General features: G+C 34.9%; 2 protein-coding genes across 5 annotated transcripts in view; one reads left to right on the forward strand and one right to left on the reverse strand.

Annotated features, from left to right (window-relative positions):
• The window catches only part of LRRC40 (leucine rich repeat containing 40), a 55,022-nt gene extending 39,188 nt beyond the window's left edge, over nt 1–15,834 (reverse strand). For all 3 annotated transcript variants that reach the window (XR_006221584.1, XM_007089809.3, XM_042997551.1), the window contains exons 1-4: nt 15,668–15,834; nt 4,674–4,855; nt 3,198–3,271; nt 1,304–1,433 (exon numbers count right to left, since the gene is read on the reverse strand). Coding sequence is in view for 2 of the 3 variants with exons in the window: in XM_007089809.3 (XP_007089871.2) it covers nt 1,304–1,433; nt 3,198–3,271; nt 4,674–4,855; nt 15,668–15,818 (537 nt within the window). In the remaining variant the exon portion in view is untranslated. The remainder of the gene's footprint in view (nt 1–1,303; nt 1,434–3,197; nt 3,272–4,673; nt 4,856–15,667) is intronic.
• A 142-nt stretch (nt 15,835–15,976) lies between these two features.
• SRSF11 (serine and arginine rich splicing factor 11) overlaps nt 15,977–20,645 on the forward strand; it is a 44,509-nt gene continuing 39,840 nt past the window's right edge. Inside the window, exon 1 of one of the 2 annotated variants that reach the window (XM_042997552.1) lies at nt 15,977–16,058. The gene's annotated coding sequence lies outside the window, so the exon portion shown is untranslated. The remainder of the gene's footprint in view (nt 16,059–20,645) is intronic. The other variant, XM_042997554.1, reaches the window with a different exon arrangement.

The following is a 20,645-nucleotide window of genomic DNA, read 5'->3' on the forward strand; positions in this document are numbered from 1 at the left end:
GAACACAATTCTCAACTGAAGTATCCTTTCATTATGCATATGCCTATCTGGGAACCCATAAAACAACTGGGAACTGCTACAGCTTATTACGTTTCGTTTCTAATCTAAATACTCTTCTTTTTTTTCATCAATTGCTATCTTTTACCATTAAACTTTATAAGAAAATCTGATGGCTCCCTCCTTAGCCATTCATTTTATCTACCTATGCCTTTTGCTTTCCAAACCTTATATCCAATTTGATCAGATTGGATATTGACAGATACTGAAGGAATGTCTGAGGACAGTATATACATTGATTTCAAACACTACAGCAGATCAGGGAAATATCAAGGAAGATGTACTTAAAAGTAAAAAACACAGGTAAAAGAATTACTTTTTCCTTTAGTGAGAAACAAACTTTAAGACTAAAGTGATATAAATAAGTTCTTCAAAGTATGTAATAGGGAAAAGAACAAGAACATAAGAGGAATTAACCATGTACAATAGAGAGTATATATTGGAACAACTAATCTCCATCTAATCTAGCTAAAGTCTTTCAGATTGCAGATTTTACAGTGGAATCTTACTCCTTCAGGGGTATAGTGGAAGAAAAAAAGGGATACATTTTGGAGTCAAATTGACTTATGTTAAAATCCTAAATTCCTTACTTACTAGCTATGTGACTTCAGATGAGATGTTTTTTTGTTTTGTTTTGTTTTGTTTTTATAAACCGTAATTCTGTATCTATTCTAGGGGATAAAACTATGTACCTTGCTATAGGTAAAGCAAAAAGCCAAGTGTCTACTGTTTCTATTATTCTTAAAATAATATCTGTATTGCTTTACAGTTATTTCTATTTAGGATATGACAGATAAAATGAAAATTTTGTGAGGCAATGTGGACATTTTGAAAAATGGGGACGAAAAGGCAGGCCTTAAAGGGATTATCTAGACACTCATAGGACAGGAGGGTCATAGAGGCAATAAAGGAGGATGGGTATACAAAAGAGAACTGGTATATGCTACAGACACCCGTGCTCTATTTTGCAAAACCATAAAAATCCTCTGAATAACAGTCATCCTTGTCACCCCTTCCCACACTCTCTTCCTAAATTCAAACCTAAGTTGATTTCATAAGAAAAAATAAGAAAAACTGATTTTATAATACCTAATTTAGCAATCTAATTGAAATGCAGTTTCTGATAATCCAGTCATGTAATCAGCTGTCCATGTTCTCATCATTTCAATCATACATTCAATTTCTAAGCCTGGTGAAAAATCCCACCTGCCCCAAATTACATAAAAATTGGAAAATCACAACTTACCAAGTCTTCTAGGTTGAAAAGTTGTTCAAATCCCTCTGGTATGCAAGTTAGTTCATTATGCTGGAGATAGAGGCCCTTCAGGTTTCTCAGATTTGTAATTTCTTCAGGGAGTATTTGCAGTTTGTTATGGCTATTGATTGATAAAATAAATGCTGAGTAATTTGGTCACAACACAATAAATAATTGTAAAGGTATTTTTGCTAACTACATGGGCTCATTTTAAAAAATAAAATATGGTGACTAATTTTAAGGACTTCTCAAACTTCACATGCTAATGATGTTAACTCATTAAAATTACAGTAAGCTAAAGCAATCAAATAGAGAGTTTCAAAGAAAACAAAGAAATACAGGTTTTTAACCAAATAATTTATGAACTTTTAATTGTTTCCTTATAACCTACTCTTGATTTTATATGCAATGTGAAAGGATATACTGGACAATTTTTCGTACTATGTCTGAATTTTAGAATTTTGACAAGAGACATGGGCACACATACATTATAATGGGAGTCACAGCTCATATGGGGATTATGTTTTTAAGCTAGCACTCAAGACAAAAATAGCTCTTTTTAAGAGCCTGGCATGTCCAGCTGAATGCAATATGTGACTCCACTCTTCTTTGTACTTACTCTTAACTTTTCTACTCAGTTCCTCTGTAGAGATACTTGGTTTATTGTTTTAGAAGTCCCAAGTCACTAAGCATGATATATTCCTTGATAATTAAGAGATGACCTGACTTAACCTGTTCCCAGATTTATCTTAACTATTTACTTAGGAATCCATTCTACTTTCACACCATATATAATTACTTAACAAGTAACAGGGTGAAATGAGAAATATAACAGGGTAAAAATAACCTTAAATTATATAAAAATAAAACTAGTTAGAACAAAAATGCCAAAAGATGCATTCTAAAATAAGAAACACTAAAAAACTGTCAAAAATTGGTTACTATTGGGGCTCCTAGGTGGCTCATCTGACTCTAGACTTTGACTCTAGATTTTGGCTCTTGCCTTTACAGGCCATACCCATGCCTTTGACTTGTATGGGGAAGAGGTTCTGATGTAGCTCTAAACAATTAGCACCTTTTGTGTGTAGCTATTTTTGCTTTTGTGGTAATTTTAAGTTTTTCACCAGATGAGGGCTGTAAATTAAGGAACCATTTTCCCTCAAAGCAATGAACTTACCTCCAGAACACAGAGACTTGACTATGCTATGTTAGACAGATCTGTAACCATACCTATTTTATAAACCACAGTTTTTCAAACTATGTTTTGAACACTTAGACCTTTTTATCTACTAAATGAAATCTTCCCAAATCCCTTTTCCCCTAACCTGTGCATATATAACATATAAGGTAGTTATTTCTTAAAAGTCTAGAGGTATAGATTAAAGGGCAAACAAAGTTAGTGAGAGCCTTAGCCACCTGGCTTCCCACATACCTAACAAGTACCAGAACCATATCCACAGAGTCCTCAGAAAAGTTTAAAAGCTACTAATACTAAAGCCATGACATTTTTCAGCACTAATGAAATAACTGTTTCAAATTTCTTCCTTTGTTTGACCTGGATATTTTAAAGAATATCAAAGTAACTTAAAACCTGAGATATTAACAAAAAGGTTTTCTAAAATAACCACTAAAACCTGTTATATAAAAATAAAACAAAAAGTACTTTTAAAAAAATCAACTGGACATTTGTAAAATCAGAAAAACATGTGGGCAATTAATTCTAAAACAAAAATAAATAATCTGAGAAAACTTAAAACTCTTACTCTGCTTTTACCACTTTCTGAGATCATACAAAAATATTTTCTAATGTTAAAAAATATTTTTAAAATATTAGATTTATACCATTATGTTAGCAATACTGAAATTAAATAAGCTTAAATTTTACCTGACATTAAGTTTCTGAAGATTTTCTAACTCTCTTATAGCAGAAGGAAGGGATGTCAGCTGATTATCATGTATCTAAAAGTTATTAAAAGACAGTCAATATCTTAGTCTTATAATTAATAATACATGAGCATGAGTTTGTCACTGTACTGAATTCTTCCACAATAATTTTGTTACTGTAATTCAACAGTACTGAGTTGGAGTTTGGTAATTTATTCCATGTACAGAAGAGGAAAAGGAATTTGAAGTTGACCACAATGCTGTTCAGAAACCGTGAAGTGATAAAGTCATCAATTTTAAATATTACAATTAAAAAAATAACTTTATCTCATTGAGTGGAATTTCAATCTGAAATGAGAGGTGAGAGCTTTAGAAACTAATAGCACTTTGATGGTATGATTTATATCAACATATAGCAAAAAAAAAAGAGAGAGAGAGAGAGAAAGGGTAGGGGGAACCTCTCTCATGTTCTCACAGAACCATATTATTTTGAAAGTACGAGAAACCTGAGAGAACACCTAAAGCCAATCCGTTCATTTTACAAATGAAGAAAATAAAAACCTATCTAGAAATTTCACCAGATCCAACTTTTTCAAACATGAATTAGAAGATTTCTGATGTTCCTACATAAAGTACATCAGAACTCTGTAGATTGTGAAACAAACTACTCATGCTTTACTTCACAACACATGGCAACTAGAGACTAAAAACAGTGTCTTAATATACACACAAAAATTTAAGTTCAATAATTTAAGTCAGCGTTGAAGACAAGTTTAGAATAAATTAATTTTAAGTGCTGCTTTCATGTCTAGAATAATGATGAGAAAAATAATAGCAATGAAAACGGATAAGCAGCAGCAACCACCTGTTAAATGCTGATTCTGTTTGCATGCAATAATGCATTTAATTCTAAGAACAAGTTTTGGGCCGCCTGGGTGGCTTGGTCGGTTGGGCGTCCGACTTCGGCTCAGGTCATGATCTCACGGTCCGTGAGTTTGAGCCCCGCGTCGGGCTCTGTGCTGACAGCTCAGAGCCTGGAGCCTGTTTCAGATTCTGTGTCTCCCTCTCTCTCTGCTCCTGCCCAGTTCATGCTCTGTCTCTCTCTCTGTCTCAAAAGTAAATAAAAGTTAAAAAAAAATATTTTTTTAAATAAAAATTAAAAAAAAATAATTCTAAGAACAAGTTTTAAAAATAGGTAGTAGTGTCAGTCCTGGTTTATAAAAGTGGAAACTAAGGCACAATGAAGTTACTTTGCAAGGTTACACAGCTATCAAGTGGCACAGTCAGAAACTGAAGCCTGATGTTCTGTATGTACACTCTTAATTATCATGCTATACCCACCAATAATTTGTTATTCTTCCTACAGTCTACCAATTAAACACGCGTTTTCTACTTTTTTCTGCTTATGAAGCCTAAATTTAGCCTTAGAGTCTCTTAGAGTCACAACTAATGACATATTTAGAATCAGTCAACTTACATCAAGAACAGTGAGTGCAGGCAGCAGTCGGAGATCATCTGTAAGTGACTGAAGTTTATTGTTGGATATGATTAGTTTGGTCAAATCCGTCTGCTCCCACCATCGCTCAGTAGCACTGAATGAAAGATTCTGATTAGCTTCCTCAGGGATATCCACATTTATTCTCCAGACACACTGAGGTACTATTTCCATCACCACCACACCAAAAAGAAAAAAAGGAAAAGAAAGAAAACAAGAAGTGAGATACTAAGTGGCATATTTTTATAATAGCCATGCAGTTCATCTATTGGAAAGTAATCTCTGAAACATTAAAAAAAATACTTAAAAACAATTCAAACGAACAATGAATTACAACTAAAGTTGATTTTATTCAAAAACAGAATATGATATGTATTTTACATATTAAATCTTTTATCTTCATTCATCTATATTTACTATATACATACTCTGCACAGCACATTGCAGTCAACATATAATGCAAATAAAGAAAGGACTCTACCATTGCACTAATAGAATAGGGAGAAGGCATGGAAATCAACATTTATAAGGTGATGTCATAATTTTATAACATTAGTATATACTGTCTGAGAAAACACTGATGTTAATAATAGCTAATGATCATAGCTAACACTTACAAATACCAGGCAATTTTCTAATATACTATTTAAACCTCGTAACAACTCTGCGAGATAGGTGTTGTTACTATTCTCGTTTTATAGACAAGAATAATGGGGCACAGAGAGAATGTATAATTTACCCAGGGCTACACAGCCAGTAAGTAGCAGAAATGGGATTCAAACACCTATAAAGTTATACTACTGTCTTGACTCTCGGTGAATATTTGGAAAGCATAACTGACTCTGGTAGCTGCTCTCTATTTTACCTAACATACAATTTTATTTCTTACCCCATCACACAACATTGTGTGAATCCCATTGGAACAAATATTGCAACTCCTGTAACACAGCAAATAAGACTGTAAGTTGAACATGGAGAGTCGAGGTTCACCACTATAAAAACTGAAACCTCAGGAAGGTACTAACTTGCTATAGCGTTGTAGCAAAACTATTTTAAGGAGTCCTTCATTCCATCATATAAGTAGGACTACATATCAGTCTGATTTAGAACTTTGAGCGTTATTAATCAAGGCAACAATCAGTTATAACCTGCAGTCATTCACTACGATTACAGAATGATACTAAATGAAAAAGTGCAAAGTTTCAAGTTCAGGATACTGAAGTACAATTTAGGTTTACTAGTCTGATACATTAGATTTATGGAAGCAAAGCAAATCTCCTTAAATCTATGAGACTTATACACACTCAAAAAAAAAGGTTTCTATGAAAAAGGTACAGCTGACATTATACATAAAGGTGAAAGACTAAGGGCTTTCTCTTAGTGTTTTTTTGATGCACATTCTCACTACGTTAGAATTTTACTATGGATCCTGACCAATGCAATAAAACAAAAGAAAGAAAAGATGTTCAGGTTAGAAAGGAAAAAGTAAAACTGTCTCTTTAAGAGACAACATGATCATCTATACAGAAAATCCTAAGGAATCTATAAAAAAAATTATATGTAATGAGTTTAGAAAGTGCACAGAATTCAGGATTAATATACAAAACTCAACTGTGTTTCCATGTATTAGCAATTGATAAATGAAAATATTCTTTATATGTTTAAAGATTTATAAGACACACAATCTAAAACCATGAAATACTCAGGGTTCAGTTTAACAAATATATGCAAGTCCTGTGGTATGTAAATATAAAATATGAAAACTTAGAGAAGATCTAGGTAAGTAGAGAAATATATCACATTACAAACTAATTATTAAGATGTCACCTCTCCCTAAGGTGACTTACAGCTTCAGCATAATCCTAATCAAAATCTCAGAAGGCATTTCTATAGAAATTAACAAACTGATTCTAAAATGTATTATCAAAATGCAAAAGAACTGAAATAAGTTAAATAATTTTTTGAAACAGAATAAAGTTCTAGAACTTAATTACAAGTCTTACCATAAAGCCTGTCAAGACACTGTGGTATTAGCATAAGGATATATTAATCAATAGAAAAGAAAAGTTAAGGAAAATTCTACACAATAATATATTATCCATTGATTTTCAATAAAGGTGCCAATTTAATGAGAAAGAAACAGTCTTTTCAACAAATCACACTGGAACTCTAAATTCATATGGATGAAAAAAGGAACTTCAACATTTACCTTATGACATACTCTGAAATTAACTCAAAATAGATCATAGACTTAAATATTATAGTTAAAACTATAACAATTCTAAAAGAAAGCAGAGGAAAAATCTTCACAGCCTTTGGATGGAGAAAATTTCTTAGTTCAGAAAAAGTACAAAACCCAAAAGAAAAAAAAATGATAAACTGGACTTCATCAAAATTAAAACCTTATGTTCTTCTAAAGAAATCATTAATCCTCAGACTAAGAAGATATAATAGATTATCAATAAAGATAGATAACTGAGAAGTACTCGTATCCCCAAAATAGAAAAGGTCTCATAACTTAAGACAAATAGTTCAATTTAAAAATAGACAAAAAATATGAACACTTGGCAGATATACAAATGGTTAATGAGCAGTTGAAAAGATGCTCAACAACATGAGGCATTAAGGAAATGTAAATAAAACCATAAGGACGTACTACAACACGATCCCAAGAATGGCTAATGTTAAAAAGGCTGCCAATAGAAAATGTTGGTAACGACGTGCAGCAACTGATTCACTCATGTTACTAGGAGCAAACAGCTTGGTAAATTCTTAAACAGTTAAATGTACATTTATTTATCACTGTATGTCCACAAATTCTACTCTTAGGTATGTAACTCAATAGGAACGATAATGTATGTCTACACAAAGACTGTATTTGAAAGATCATGGCAGTTTTATTCATAATAGTCAAAAACTACAAGCAATTTGAGGTGCCTGGGTGGTTCAGTCGGTTAAGCATCCGACTCTTGATTTCGGGTCAGGTCGTGATCTCGTGGTTAGTGAGTTTGAGTCCTGCATCAGGCTCTGCACCTTAGTGCTTGGGATTCTCTCTCACTCTCTCTCTGCCCCTCCCCTGCTTGCGCTCTCTCTCTCTCTCTCTCTCTCTCTCTCTCAAGATAAATAAATAAACTTAAAAAAAAAAAAACTAGAAGCAACTCAAATGTATATCAACAAGTGATTGGATAAACAAATTGAGGTATATACATATAATAGACTTACACAACAATAAAAAAAAAAAAACTACTGATATAAACAACATGGATGAACCTCAGAAAACATACTAAGCAAGGGAAGGCTAAAGCAAAAGAAATCAAAATTGCAAATGTGTAATTCCATGTAAATAAAATTCTAGAAGAGACTAATGTATATTGACAAAAAGCAGATCATTGGTTGTGTAGAACTAGCAATAGGGATTGACTGCCAGAAAACGGGCTTAAAAGGTAATTTCTGAATATTGAAAATGTTCTACATTTTGATTGTGGTAGTGATTACACAAATGTGTGTGTGTGTGTGTGTATGTCAAAACCTACTGAATGATACACTTAAAATGGATGCATACAGGGCACCTGGGTGGCTCAGTCAGTTAGGCATCTGACTTTGGCTCAGGTCATGATCTTGCGGTTCGTGGGTTCGAGCCTTGTATCAGGCTCTGTGCTGACACCTCAGAGCCTGGAGCCTGCTTCAGATTCTGTGTCTCCCTCTCTCTCTCTCTCTCTCTCTCTCTCTCTGCCCCTCCCCCACTTATGCGCTGTCTCTCTCTCTCAAAAATAAACATTAAAAAAATTAATTAAAAAAATGATGCATACATTGTTTGTAAATTACACTCCAATAAGGTAAATGCAAAATAAAAATACAGATGATGTAATATATCAAGATAATCTTATTAACATATACACATTTATTCATTTATGTATATATGTATCAACAAGTGAATGAATAAACAAATTGAGGTATATACATGTATAAATACACATACATATATACACACTGGTATACTACACACACATACACACACACACACATATATATATATTTCTCTCAAGATAATAATTGCCTTGAAGAGCACTACCCAATACAACTTTTTCAATGATGAAAATTTCCTATATGCTGCACTATATGATGGCCACTAGCTGCATACAGTTATTGAACGCTTATTAAAATGTGGCTAAAGTGACTGTAGAACATGATTTTTAATTTTATTTAATTTTGGTTAATTAAAATTTAAATAGCCATAGGTGACTAAGGATTCAACACTGGACAGAATGGCCCTTAACAAAGACTGAGAAAAGATTTCTTTACATGTTTTTTTGGCATATTACTCTTTCTTCCACTTACAATAGTTAATTACAGAAATGGGGAGGGGCACCTGGGTAGCTCAGTCGATTGAGCGTCCGACTTCAGCTCAGGTCATGATCTCACAGCTTATGAGTTCGAGCCCCGCATCAGGCTCTGTGCTGACAGCTCGGAGCCTGGAGCCTGCTTCAGATTCTGTGCCTCCCTCTCTCTCTGCCCCAACCCACTTGCATTCTGTGTCTCTCTCAAAAATAAATAAACATTAAAAAAAGAAAGAAAAAGGGGAATACAGATGGGCTGATGGTAGAGAACTGTATAATATGGGGAAGATACTTAGAAGTGAGTAAGGGAAGAAACAGAGAAGAAATTAAAAAAAAAATGATTAAAATGGTGTTTACATGGAGAGATAAAAGAATGTGTAGCCAGCAAACCATAGGAGCAACAGATCATATGAGATTTAAAGGTCTTTTTTGACCGTTTTAAACAGTTTCATAGATATAAAGATTACCCACCATATATGATGTTTCCTTAAGTAGAAAACCATAATCATTCCCATAAGGTCTATATCCTACTCTATGTAGATTCCATCTTCTAAAAGGCTGTAAATATATTAAACTATGATACACAATAGGACATAATGGGTGTATCTCTGACCAAAGAGTCAGGGAACTAAGATTCGGTGCAACTAATCCAACTGATTGTCAATTAATATCTCATCTAATATCTCTGGTTACCAATTTCTTTGTTGATTAAATGAGAGGGCCCCATCATAATTTAAATGCTAGGATCCAACAACAGTAGTACAAAAAGGCTTTTGCTAGGTGCAGAATAATATTTTAATAACAGCTTATCCTACAAATGTCATTCAGTAAACTGTCTACCCCATCATGAGCATTTTTTAAAAATTATGAGAATTGAATATAAACCAGTAAGTCTAACACTATGTAAAAGATTAGGAAAAGCTCCATTGATAAACATTCCAAATTTCTCCACAGTAGTTTATTCATGACAACCAATGGGCTCATTACACTAAAGAAAGAATCCCATATCGACAATCCACAATACTATGTCACTTTCAGACTATCTTTAAAACTTAATAAGAAAAAAATACACGCATACACACACACACCCCCCAGAACAAAATTATAGTTACATAGAAGGTATTAACTCAGTTGCAGCTTGAGATTGACACAAAGAGATGTATCTTTGTGCTTTAGAGCACCTGAGTCATTGTTACGTTAGAATACATGAAGAGAATGGTACTCTTGGAAGTCCAGCAGGATACGGTAAGAAAAAATGAAACAATGTTTAACATATAAAAAAGAAAACATTTTTACCAATCACTTTAAGAGAAAAATATGCTTGAATTTATTACTTTCACTTGAGAGTACATTCAGTTTTATAGTGAACATAAGCCTCACTGAAACTGTAATTCCATTCTTCCCAATATTTTTTTTTTCCTGTGACAATATATGACAGATGGCATTCACTTAACTCTCTTACTCAAGAAAACATTACAATGCAAGTTAATGAACATGACATTAATATAGAGATAAATTTAAGTTTGCACTCATTTATTAAGCAAATTTTGGCACTGACAACAACTTGAAATACACATCAAGAGTTTGAGACACTAAAGTTTAGAATTATTCTAACAGATCAAGAAATAGGAATGGAACTTTTAATTAATTATCTAATTCCTTGTTCCAGACTTCCCTGGATTTCAGTATGCTAAAAATTAAATGTTTACCTCAAGATTCTGCCATCATATACAGATTAAAACACTTTCCTTTTGCTTTTATTTCTAAGAAATGTTCAAGAATTAGCTTGTTTTAATGATCTACTCATCTGGAAATATAGTTTCTTTCTGGAATTATTTGTTGTTAAAATCTGATACTTGGGTTAATTCTTATTAGCTGTTTAGAATATTATAGTAAATTCCATGAAGACAACCAGTAGTCAAAATACAGAGTCAAGGTAAATAATAAAGCAGAACATGGTTAATACAGATGTAAGGGTGGTTATTTAAAACTTGGGAAGTATACGGTTTATGTTACACTTTTTATAGTGTCATAACAAACTCTACATACTGAATAAGGCAAATTCTCACTACCTCAAAATAGATGACATGACATCTGAAGGCCTAGAAGCCCTAGATCTATTCACTTAATTTCACAAATGGAAACTAACCAAACTGCTCTTTGAAAGGTAAGGCAGGATAGCCTTATACCTTTATTTCCCTTTCAAATAATATGGTTTTTGAATAAACATAATTGGTTTGTTTAATAAATTATCCACCTACCAATTTTCTTGTCAGTTCAACAATGTGGTTTCTTCAAAATTTACAGCATTCTTTTGTTCCAAACTCTGGCACCTTTTTCTTTCATTGAGTTTTTGATGAATCACCCAAAAACATGTTCTATACTATTGTTCTACCAATGGCAGGCAACCACAAGGCAACAATCAATACCTCCTTTTCAACTCCATCTTTATTTTATCTGGTCCAATGAAAAAGCTGCAATATCTAGACTAAACCAAACAATGATATATTTTTGTGTACTTGTTCAGAAAAAAAGAGCAGTCATTTAAAATTTCCAGAATATTTCTAATGTTCTCTTTGAAGTTGGTTATTAACAGTTATTTTGTTCAGGCATAACTTTGTGAGTAACTTATAAAACTGACACTCATGAATGGTAATTTTAAAACTACCAATAACATTCAGATGTTTAAGAATATTATTGTAGTCATAAGATGAAATATTATGGTCATCAAAAATAATCAGATTTTGTAAGTAACACCAAAAAATGTACAAACAAAATTCAGAAAAGAGGACTCAGTACAATTCTTAATTTGTTAAAAATAAAAAATAAAAGGCAAATTATACATCACATTCACACAGAAAACTATTGAAGAAAAACCTTCAAAATATCAACAGTGATTAACCCTGAATGGTTATTTTCACTTTTTATGCTTTCTATAGATAGTAGTTTTTCTGTCATAGATACAATGCTTTATAAAGAAGAAAATAATAAATGGGTATTTCCATAAAAGAACTACAGCCTATAAAAAGAAAGGGTACTAAAAATCCCCAAGATTACTCAGATTTCAGTTACACACAAAAATTAATCTGTACTGGGTATCAGATAACACCCTATCAGGGAAACAAAGTGTCCCATTGTTCTTAGAGCTTCTGTTAAGAAGAATCAATTCAAGGAGGCCACCATCTAAGAGACAGAATAAACAGACTGTTAACTGTTTTGGGTTATATACCTCAAAATTAAAGGCTAGGTTCTATTTTTCCAATGTAGAAATTATGGACATGATGGTACATTACAAATGTACCTATGTATTACTGCATAAATAAGAAGGGAAGAAAGACCTGGAATACAACACAAAAAATTTGTTATTTAACAAGTGCAATTTTTAATAAACAAATTTGAATAAAACATAGCAAAATGCTTATGTGACTATAAATTATCTGAAGTGTCAATTTGCTTCTTCAGCACAATATCTGGAGAAAACATACATAACAGGTATATAACAAATGCAATGTAAATAAGTATCTGTCTGTAGCGTTCAAACACTTTCATATGCTCATATCTGTCATATAAATATCTCATGATATCTCATACATATTGATAACAATCTGAAAGAAGCTAAGTGTGATAATCATTTTGAACATAATACATAATTCTAGGTAATAACATTTGGAGACAATTTAATGAGAAGAGATAATATAAATTTGGAGATAATATAAATAATGAGAAGACTTTTTTAAAAAGGAGTATATTTTTCAAAAGTATAACAATGTGTAGGCTAGTAAAAGGGACAAGTTAGTAAAAGTTTATCAGAAAAGAGTAGTAATCATTTTTCTGCAATTACTTGGTCAAAAAAACCCCAATACTTATATTGATTTTATCTACTCTTCATATAATATTGACTTTAAAAAATCCTAACTAACAGGCCACTGGCCTTCTATATATCACTTATTCATTGAATCTTGAGTTACTGAACAGAGACATGTTGCATGAAAAGACAAATAAAGGACAACCATGCTCAACAATAAGAAAACAACCCAATTAAAAAATGAACAGGGGTGCCTGGGTGGCTCTGTCCATTAAGGGTCCGACTCGTGGTTTCAGCTCAGGTCATGATCTCACGGCTCATGAGTTCGAGCCCTGCCTCGAGCTCTGTGCCGATGGTGTGGAGCCTGCTTGGGATTCTCTCTCCCTCTCTCTGCCCTCCCCCACTCACTCTGTCTCTGCCTCTCTCAAAATAAATAAACTTAAAAAAAAAATGAACAAAAGATCTGAACAGGCATCTCACCAAAGAAGATATACAGACGGCAACCAAGCTTATGAAAAGACGTTGCACATCATATCTAAAACATTGAGATAGGACTACACACTCATTGGAATGGCTAAACTCCAAAAACCTGATAATACCCACAGTGGCAAGGATATGGAGCAACAGGAACTTTCATTCATTGCTGGAAGGAATGCAAAATGGTACATGCGCTCTGGAAGACAGTCTGGCAATTTCCTGCAAAGCTAAGCACAGTCTTACTATGTGATCTAGAAATGGCGCTCCTAGGTTAACACCCAATTAGTTGAAAATTTAGGTCCACACAAAAACCTGAACAAATTACAGCTTCATTCAAAACTGCCAATAACTGGAAGCAACAAAGTTGTCCTTCAAAAAGTAAATGGATAAAATGGTACATACATCTATACCATAGAATATTATTTAGAAATAAAAACAAATGAGTTATCAAGGCACAAAAAGACATGGAGGAACCTTAAAGGCATATTGCTTAGTGAAAAAAGCCAATCTGAAAAAGCTACATATGACTTCAATTATATGACATTTTGGGAAAGGCAAAACTACAGGAACAGGAAGACTGGTGACTGCCAGGCCTCAGGGGAAGCAGATAAGGAATGAATAAGTAGAGCTCGGAGGATTTTTAGGGCAGTAAAACTGTTCATTATGATACCGTAATGGTGGATACATGACATTAGGCATTTGTCAAAGATAAATCCTTTTAAAAGGATATCTTGATGATGACACTGATTTAGAGGGTGAGATTTAAAGAAATCCAAGAAAGCACTTAGAAAGTTATTACAATGTTAATAGTCATAACAGTAATAATCATTTTTACTGTGTACTTTTTAGTACCAGATACTTTGTGTGTATTATCTCATTTAAACCTTAGTAGGTCCTATTATCACAAACACATTATAAATGAGAAAATAAGGCACAGTAAGATTAAGCATCTCAAAGTTACATGAGCAAAGATATGGAGATAAAGAGCATGGCCCCATAAGGGACTTTACATAGTTCAGAATTACAGTGGTTTGGGTGGCAAAGATTGAATGGCAAGAGAAGTTGAAGGCTACAGTTAGATAAACACCTTCTACATTATGGTAACAAGGATTTCTTTTTGATAATAAACTACAAATACCATGTACTTCTCCCATTTATATTTTTCTCCCCTATGAAATACTATACATCCACTTATTCAACATAATTTATGTAGTACCTAATATTTGCCAGTAATTTTGTTAGGTTCTGTTTATACAATGATAACCTAAACGGCCCTGATCATGTCATCATGGAGTTCAGAGCCAAAATTCATTTGCTCCCTTAAACTTACTAGACAAAATCATCTGGGTCCAATCAAAAAGTACATTCCAGTATACCACTTAGTATTTGCAAATATTCATTCATTTACTTATTCCTTCCACAAATATTTATTTAATAAGAATCTATCATGTACCAAGTACTATTTTGGGTTGTTAGTAATAACAACAACGAATAAAACAAAGCTCCCTGACTTCTTGAAAATAACATTCTATTGAGAAGGCAGGGAAGACTATAAACAAATACATAATAAACTCTGATAATGACAAATGTTATTAAAAAATCGAACAAGAAAACAGTGTTAGCAATGGTGTTTATAGATAGAGTAGTTAGGAAGGGCCTCTGAGAGGTGTGACCTCTGAGCAGAGTCCTACAGGAAGCAAGTAACCCCTAGTCAGGTATCAAGGAAACTGTTCCAGGCTCTGAGAAAAGCAAATGTGTATGTATATCTGTAGTTTTAAAATATTTATGTTCCCACTGATTAAAAGCTTTTCCAGATAGAGCAGAGATTTTATGTCATATACCCTTTCATTCGTTCAGCAAGTATTTGCTTCATCTGCTCTATACATGGCACAATAAAAAAGCAATCATTAGATGAAAAATGGAAGGTTTCAATCTCGGATCGCCTAAAATCTGAATAAAAGAGAAAAACACTATGGGAAGAATGCTATATTCTCTCTCCCCACTTCCCAGTCCCTCCTTTACACAACAGACAATAAAAAGAGCATTTGGCTATTATTCATGGTGTCCAAATCTGTGCTTGTTGATCTTTACTAGGTTTTTCAGGATGGTTCCAAATTCACTTTGTGTGCCATCTATCTTGATCCTCAATTTAGGAAATATGCTCGCTATTCCTTGAGGGAAAGTAGGAACCGAACCGTACTGACCGAACCAGTGTAACTGTGATGAGTGCCTGAATTAGGGCCTGGGAGTCCTGGCTAGGAGACTGTGGCAGTGGCCAAAAGCAGGCCAAGGAAAGGGTGCCAGACAGGGGCAAGTGCTTTCTAACAGCACAATCGGGTGGTACCTCTGGATCTTACCTTCACTAAGATTCCGACCCGACAGGTTTAACTGGCCGCTCTTCCTCGCTGCCTTTAAAAGCCCCTGGGGTACCGAGGCACCGCAGTCTCTCCTCTCAGCTCTGAAACCCACTCGGGGATCCCGCTCGGCCACTCCCTTCAGGCGCGACATGTTCAAACCCTCAAGTCCAGAGGCAGAGCCCCGCGCGTGACGCTTAAAGGTGGCGCCCGCGTGTCACCCCGCCCCTGTCGAGAGCGCGCGCTCCAGCGCGCTGTGCTCGTGGCCTTGAGCTGGGCCTTAGCTCTCGCCGGCGCGGCCCCGATGTCGTCACCGCCAGCGCCTGGGCTGGAGGGTAGAGGAGCCCTTCCCGTTGCCGGTGCCGGCCTTGTGTCTTGGAATTACTTTGCTCAAGTAAGTGCGCTTAACGGACTGAAGAGGGACTTTGGGCTTTATTGTTTGTACTGTTACTGCGACTCCAACCTACTCTTCTGGGCTCCCGCCTTGGCCAGGGTGTCGGGGAAGGATAACCTTCTCTCCTCGCCTGGCCTGAACGTGGGCCTTGACCAAAACTTGAGACCTGGGCGCGGTCTGCAGCCTCTCTGGACCCTAGCCTGTGTTTGTCGTTTGTAGTGGTGGCGCCGGACATCCGTCTGGCGTAGAAGATAAAACAGATTTCTGTTCTTCGCGCATATACCGCGATTCCTAGAATTCGTGCAGCTTGCCTGCTGTTGTATTTAGTTTATAGCCCAGCATAGGAGGTAGCGTGAAATGGAAGGGCTGGCATCAGACAAGGAAAAAGAAAGATCAATGATAAATGATCTCTCTACTGGACAGTTTACGGAGATCAGCGGAGGCGCAAACTTTAGTGTATTGAAAACAGCTTGGACTTTGAAGCGCAGGAGATGTGAGTTCGAATGGAGCTGCTTCTGTAGCTTACCAGCTGGGTAACTAACTGTAGGCAGTTTGACCGTTTTTAAAGTTTACTCCTTTTTCATGAATTTAGGGATAATTCCTATCTCATTCGTTTTTTTAAATAATTAAGTGAAGATAGAACTTTAAATATTGAGCGTTTGGTGAGGAAAGGGACTCCAGGATAGAAGATAAAAATTTTATTCAATAAGTCGGTTTTCCTGGATAGTTTTTCTCTGAAATGTACACCTGTATTGATTCATTCAACAAATAATAAGGAAGTCATTATCTTCAGTCCTGTGCTGGGTGCTAGGCTTTTCTTTTGGCTGAAGTGATTTTGTTCTAAAAAGCATGCACATACCGGGAAATCTCCAAACCCTCCATCAACCCGGCTGCGAACCAGGAGAATTTTGAAAAGTGCGATGACGGCCCACTGACAAATTCTGCAGCCAGAGTCCAGGTTCTTGCTACCTGTAAAATTTCGGTGTTTAACCCCCTCTCGCTCTGTATTCTTCTTAGTTCTTTGGAGTCCTTTACACTGAAAGTGAGTAACAGCTAGGTACCAGTAGTTACACTACCAACGAAGGAGAGTGGGTATTAATGCAAGGATCGTAATGAGCCTCCTCCACAGCCCAAGTTTATCTTGACAGTAATGATGATTGTCACCTTACTAAGTGCCAGTCACAGTGCTAATAATATCTCCTTTGCTCTTATTTAGCACAATAACTATTTTTGCAGGTGAAGAAATTGAGGCTAAAAGGGATTAAGAAACTTACTGGAGGTCACAAGTTTCTGTAAGTGGTATGGTCAAGAACGTGAACCTAGTTCTCTGTCCAAAATCTTTCTTGTTTATCATTATGACTTGCCGAAGTGGCTTTTATTTCATCATTTTCAACACCTTTATCCTAGAACCATTTTAAGGGACACTTCAGTTATGTTTTAAAGGAGGCTTTTTATATTAGAGAAAACACTTTTTCTCTTCCATAGGATTTAACAGCCTTTGGAGGGTGAATTACTCAAGTATAAAAGTTTACAGTAACCACCTCTCCCTACCATAGATTCTTTTTTTCAATATTTTTTAAAAGAATGGGCAAGGTATAATATTTTCATTTATTGTGCTTCTTTGTGAAGTTAAATATTTCATTATTGACATATAATTATAATAAACATTGCTGCACTTTGTATAAGAAGAGCGTAATTCTGCTAATGGCAAAGTAATTCTGAAAACTCCAAGTGACCATATACTTGTGGTAAACTTCAATAGCTATAAACTGACAGAGGTAAACATTTTACTAGTATGTATCTATAGTAAACTGTATATTGTACTGTGTACCAAGTGCAGATTAAGTAAGTGAGGGTGAAAATTATTACCTCACACAGAAAAGTTACATATTTTATCTCAAATTGATAGAAACTGAAAGCTTATCAACTTGAATTGAGCTCCTTTATGAGAGAGTATAGTTTTATATACATATATATATGTATGTATGTGTTTATATTCATGGGACTTAGCAATTTGTATCAGTTTTATTACTTTTGGAAGAATGCATTACAAACAAAAAAGCCAATCCTTTTTCAACTTGAGCATTTCAGCAAAAGCATTTACTTAAAAAAAAAATGGATTTTTAAAATAATATGAAATGGATGTCTCCTGTGCAGGGGCAGGCATCTACTGAATAATTACCTTTTGAAACAGAATTTGCCAGGCTGCACTTATTATATTCATCTTGATAAGGTAATGGAAAGTTTCTCTCTTCTATTTTGTTTGCCAGATGAAAAAAAAAAAAGAAAAGAAAGAAAGTGATTATCTTCTTTGCCAAATGAAAAAAGAAAGTGAAGAAACAAAAAATATATGATCCTAAGAATTACATCAGCCAGAGATGCCTAAGTGGTTCAGTTGGTTAAGCATCTGACTCCTGATTTCGGCTCAGGTCATGATTTCATGTTCTGTGGGATTGAGCCCAGCATGTGGCTCTGTACTGAGCGTAGGGCCTCCTTAGGATTCTCTCTCCTTTTCCCCTGCCCCTCCCCTGCTTGTGCACACATGCACAGTTGCTCTCTCTCTTCTCTCTCTCCCTCTCAAAATAAATGGATAAACTTTATTAAAAAAGTACATCAGCCAAAAATGCTGTTATGTTTCGTAACAGAAAGTAAACTATTATCAAAGTAAGATAGAGTGGCATATCTCTACCATTAAAATTTAATAAGACATTTTCAGACATATCCATATTACTCTTATGAACATTGCTACATGTTAGATTTTTTCTTTTTTTTTTTTACCTATATCTATGTCTCTATACCTATTATCTCTATCTATTATCTATCTATCATCTATTATCTACATACATATGTATGTATGTATGTATCTATCCATCTATCTAATCTATCAAACTAGAGATAAAGAGAAAGCTGAAAACTAATGCAGGCAAGGTTTCTATGTTTAAATCTTGAAGAGAATTCCTTTTTCTTCGCAAAATCTGTCTTTGCTTTTAAGGCCTTCAACCAACTGGATGAAGCCCACACACATTGCAGAAGGTAAAGTGCTTCACTCAAAATCTACTGATTTGAATGTTAATTACAACTTAAAAAAATATTTTTACAGCAACATCTAGAGTATTATTTTATCAAACAACTGAGCACTATAGCCAAGCCAAGTTGACCCATAAATTAACCATTATAGGAGACACTGAATTTTTAAGCAGGAGAGAGACAAGGTAAGTTTTTTCTTCCAGAAGTTAACTTTGGGGATGAACCCAGGGAAGAAAGAGCATGTATGAAGACGGGAGGTATCTCCCTAGGAAGATGATGCATGAATACAGATGAGAGATGACACTGGATTGTTCCTGTTTTGATCAAGAGGACTATCTAGGAGTTTGAAGGATGTAAAGGAGGCAAGATTAACAAGAGTGGGTGAGGATTACATATTTGACTTAGAAGGTAACAAAAGGAAGGCATCAAGAATAACCACTATCCTTCCATAGTTAATTTGATTTTAAAATGGAAGCCTTTCTACTTTCTTTTTTTTCTTTACATTTTTTTTAAATATATGAAATTTATTATCAAATTGGTTTCCATACAATGCCCAGTGCTCATCCCAACAGGTGCCCTCCTCAATACCCATCACCGACCCTCCCCTCCCTCCCACCCCCCATCAGCCCTCAGTTTGTTCTCATTTTTTTTTAAGAGTCTCTTATGCTTTGGCTCTCTCCCACTCTAACCTGTTTTGTTTTGTTTTTTTCCTTCCCCTCCCCCATGGGTTCCTGTTAAGTTTCTCAGGATCCACCTAAGAGTGAACACATATGGTATCTGTCTTTCTCTGTATGGGTTATTTCACTTAGCATAACACTCTCCAGTTCCATCCACGTTCCTACAAAGGGCCATATTTCATTCTTTCTCATTGCCACGTAGTACTCCATTGTGTATATAAACCACAATTTCTTTATCCATTCATCAGTTGATGGACATTTAGGCTCTTTCCATAATTTGGCTATTGTTGAGAGTGCTGCTATAAACATTGGGGTACAAGTGCCCCTATGCATCAGTACTCCGGTAGCCCTTGGGTCAATTCCTAGCAGTGCTACTGCTGGGTCATAGGGTAGGTCTATTTTTAATTTTTTGAGAAACCTCCACACTGTTTTCCAGAGCGGCTGCACCAGTTTGCATTCCTACCAACAGTGCAAGAGGGTTCCTGTTTGTCCACATCCTCCAGCATCTATAGTCTCCTGATTTGTTCATTTTGGCCACTCTGACTTGTTAGATTTTTTTCAAAGCTGAAAGGTACAGTAGGTAAGATGGATTTACTGAGGCAAAAGAGAAACTGTAGTAAAGGAAAATGGCACTAATTTCCGCAAATTTTTTAAGCACATTTGTTTAAAAAATATTACCAACTAAGAGCAAAGTGAATTTGCTTTTCAGACATTTCTAGGAAGGATGTGTGTGTGTGTGTGTGTGTGTGTGTGTGTGTGTGTAAATTAAGAGATTTAGATGTAGCCTACTTTGAATTAGTATTGTTTATCTTTCAGAATATTGCCTAATCAGTGAGAACTGCTATCTTATGGTAAAGTTATTGAGAGAGCATTTCACTTTTTA

This window comes from Panthera tigris, chromosome C1 (genome assembly GCF_018350195.1).
Source record: "Panthera tigris isolate Pti1 chromosome C1, P.tigris_Pti1_mat1.1, whole genome shotgun sequence".
NCBI lineage: Eukaryota > Metazoa > Chordata > Mammalia > Carnivora > Felidae > Panthera > Panthera tigris.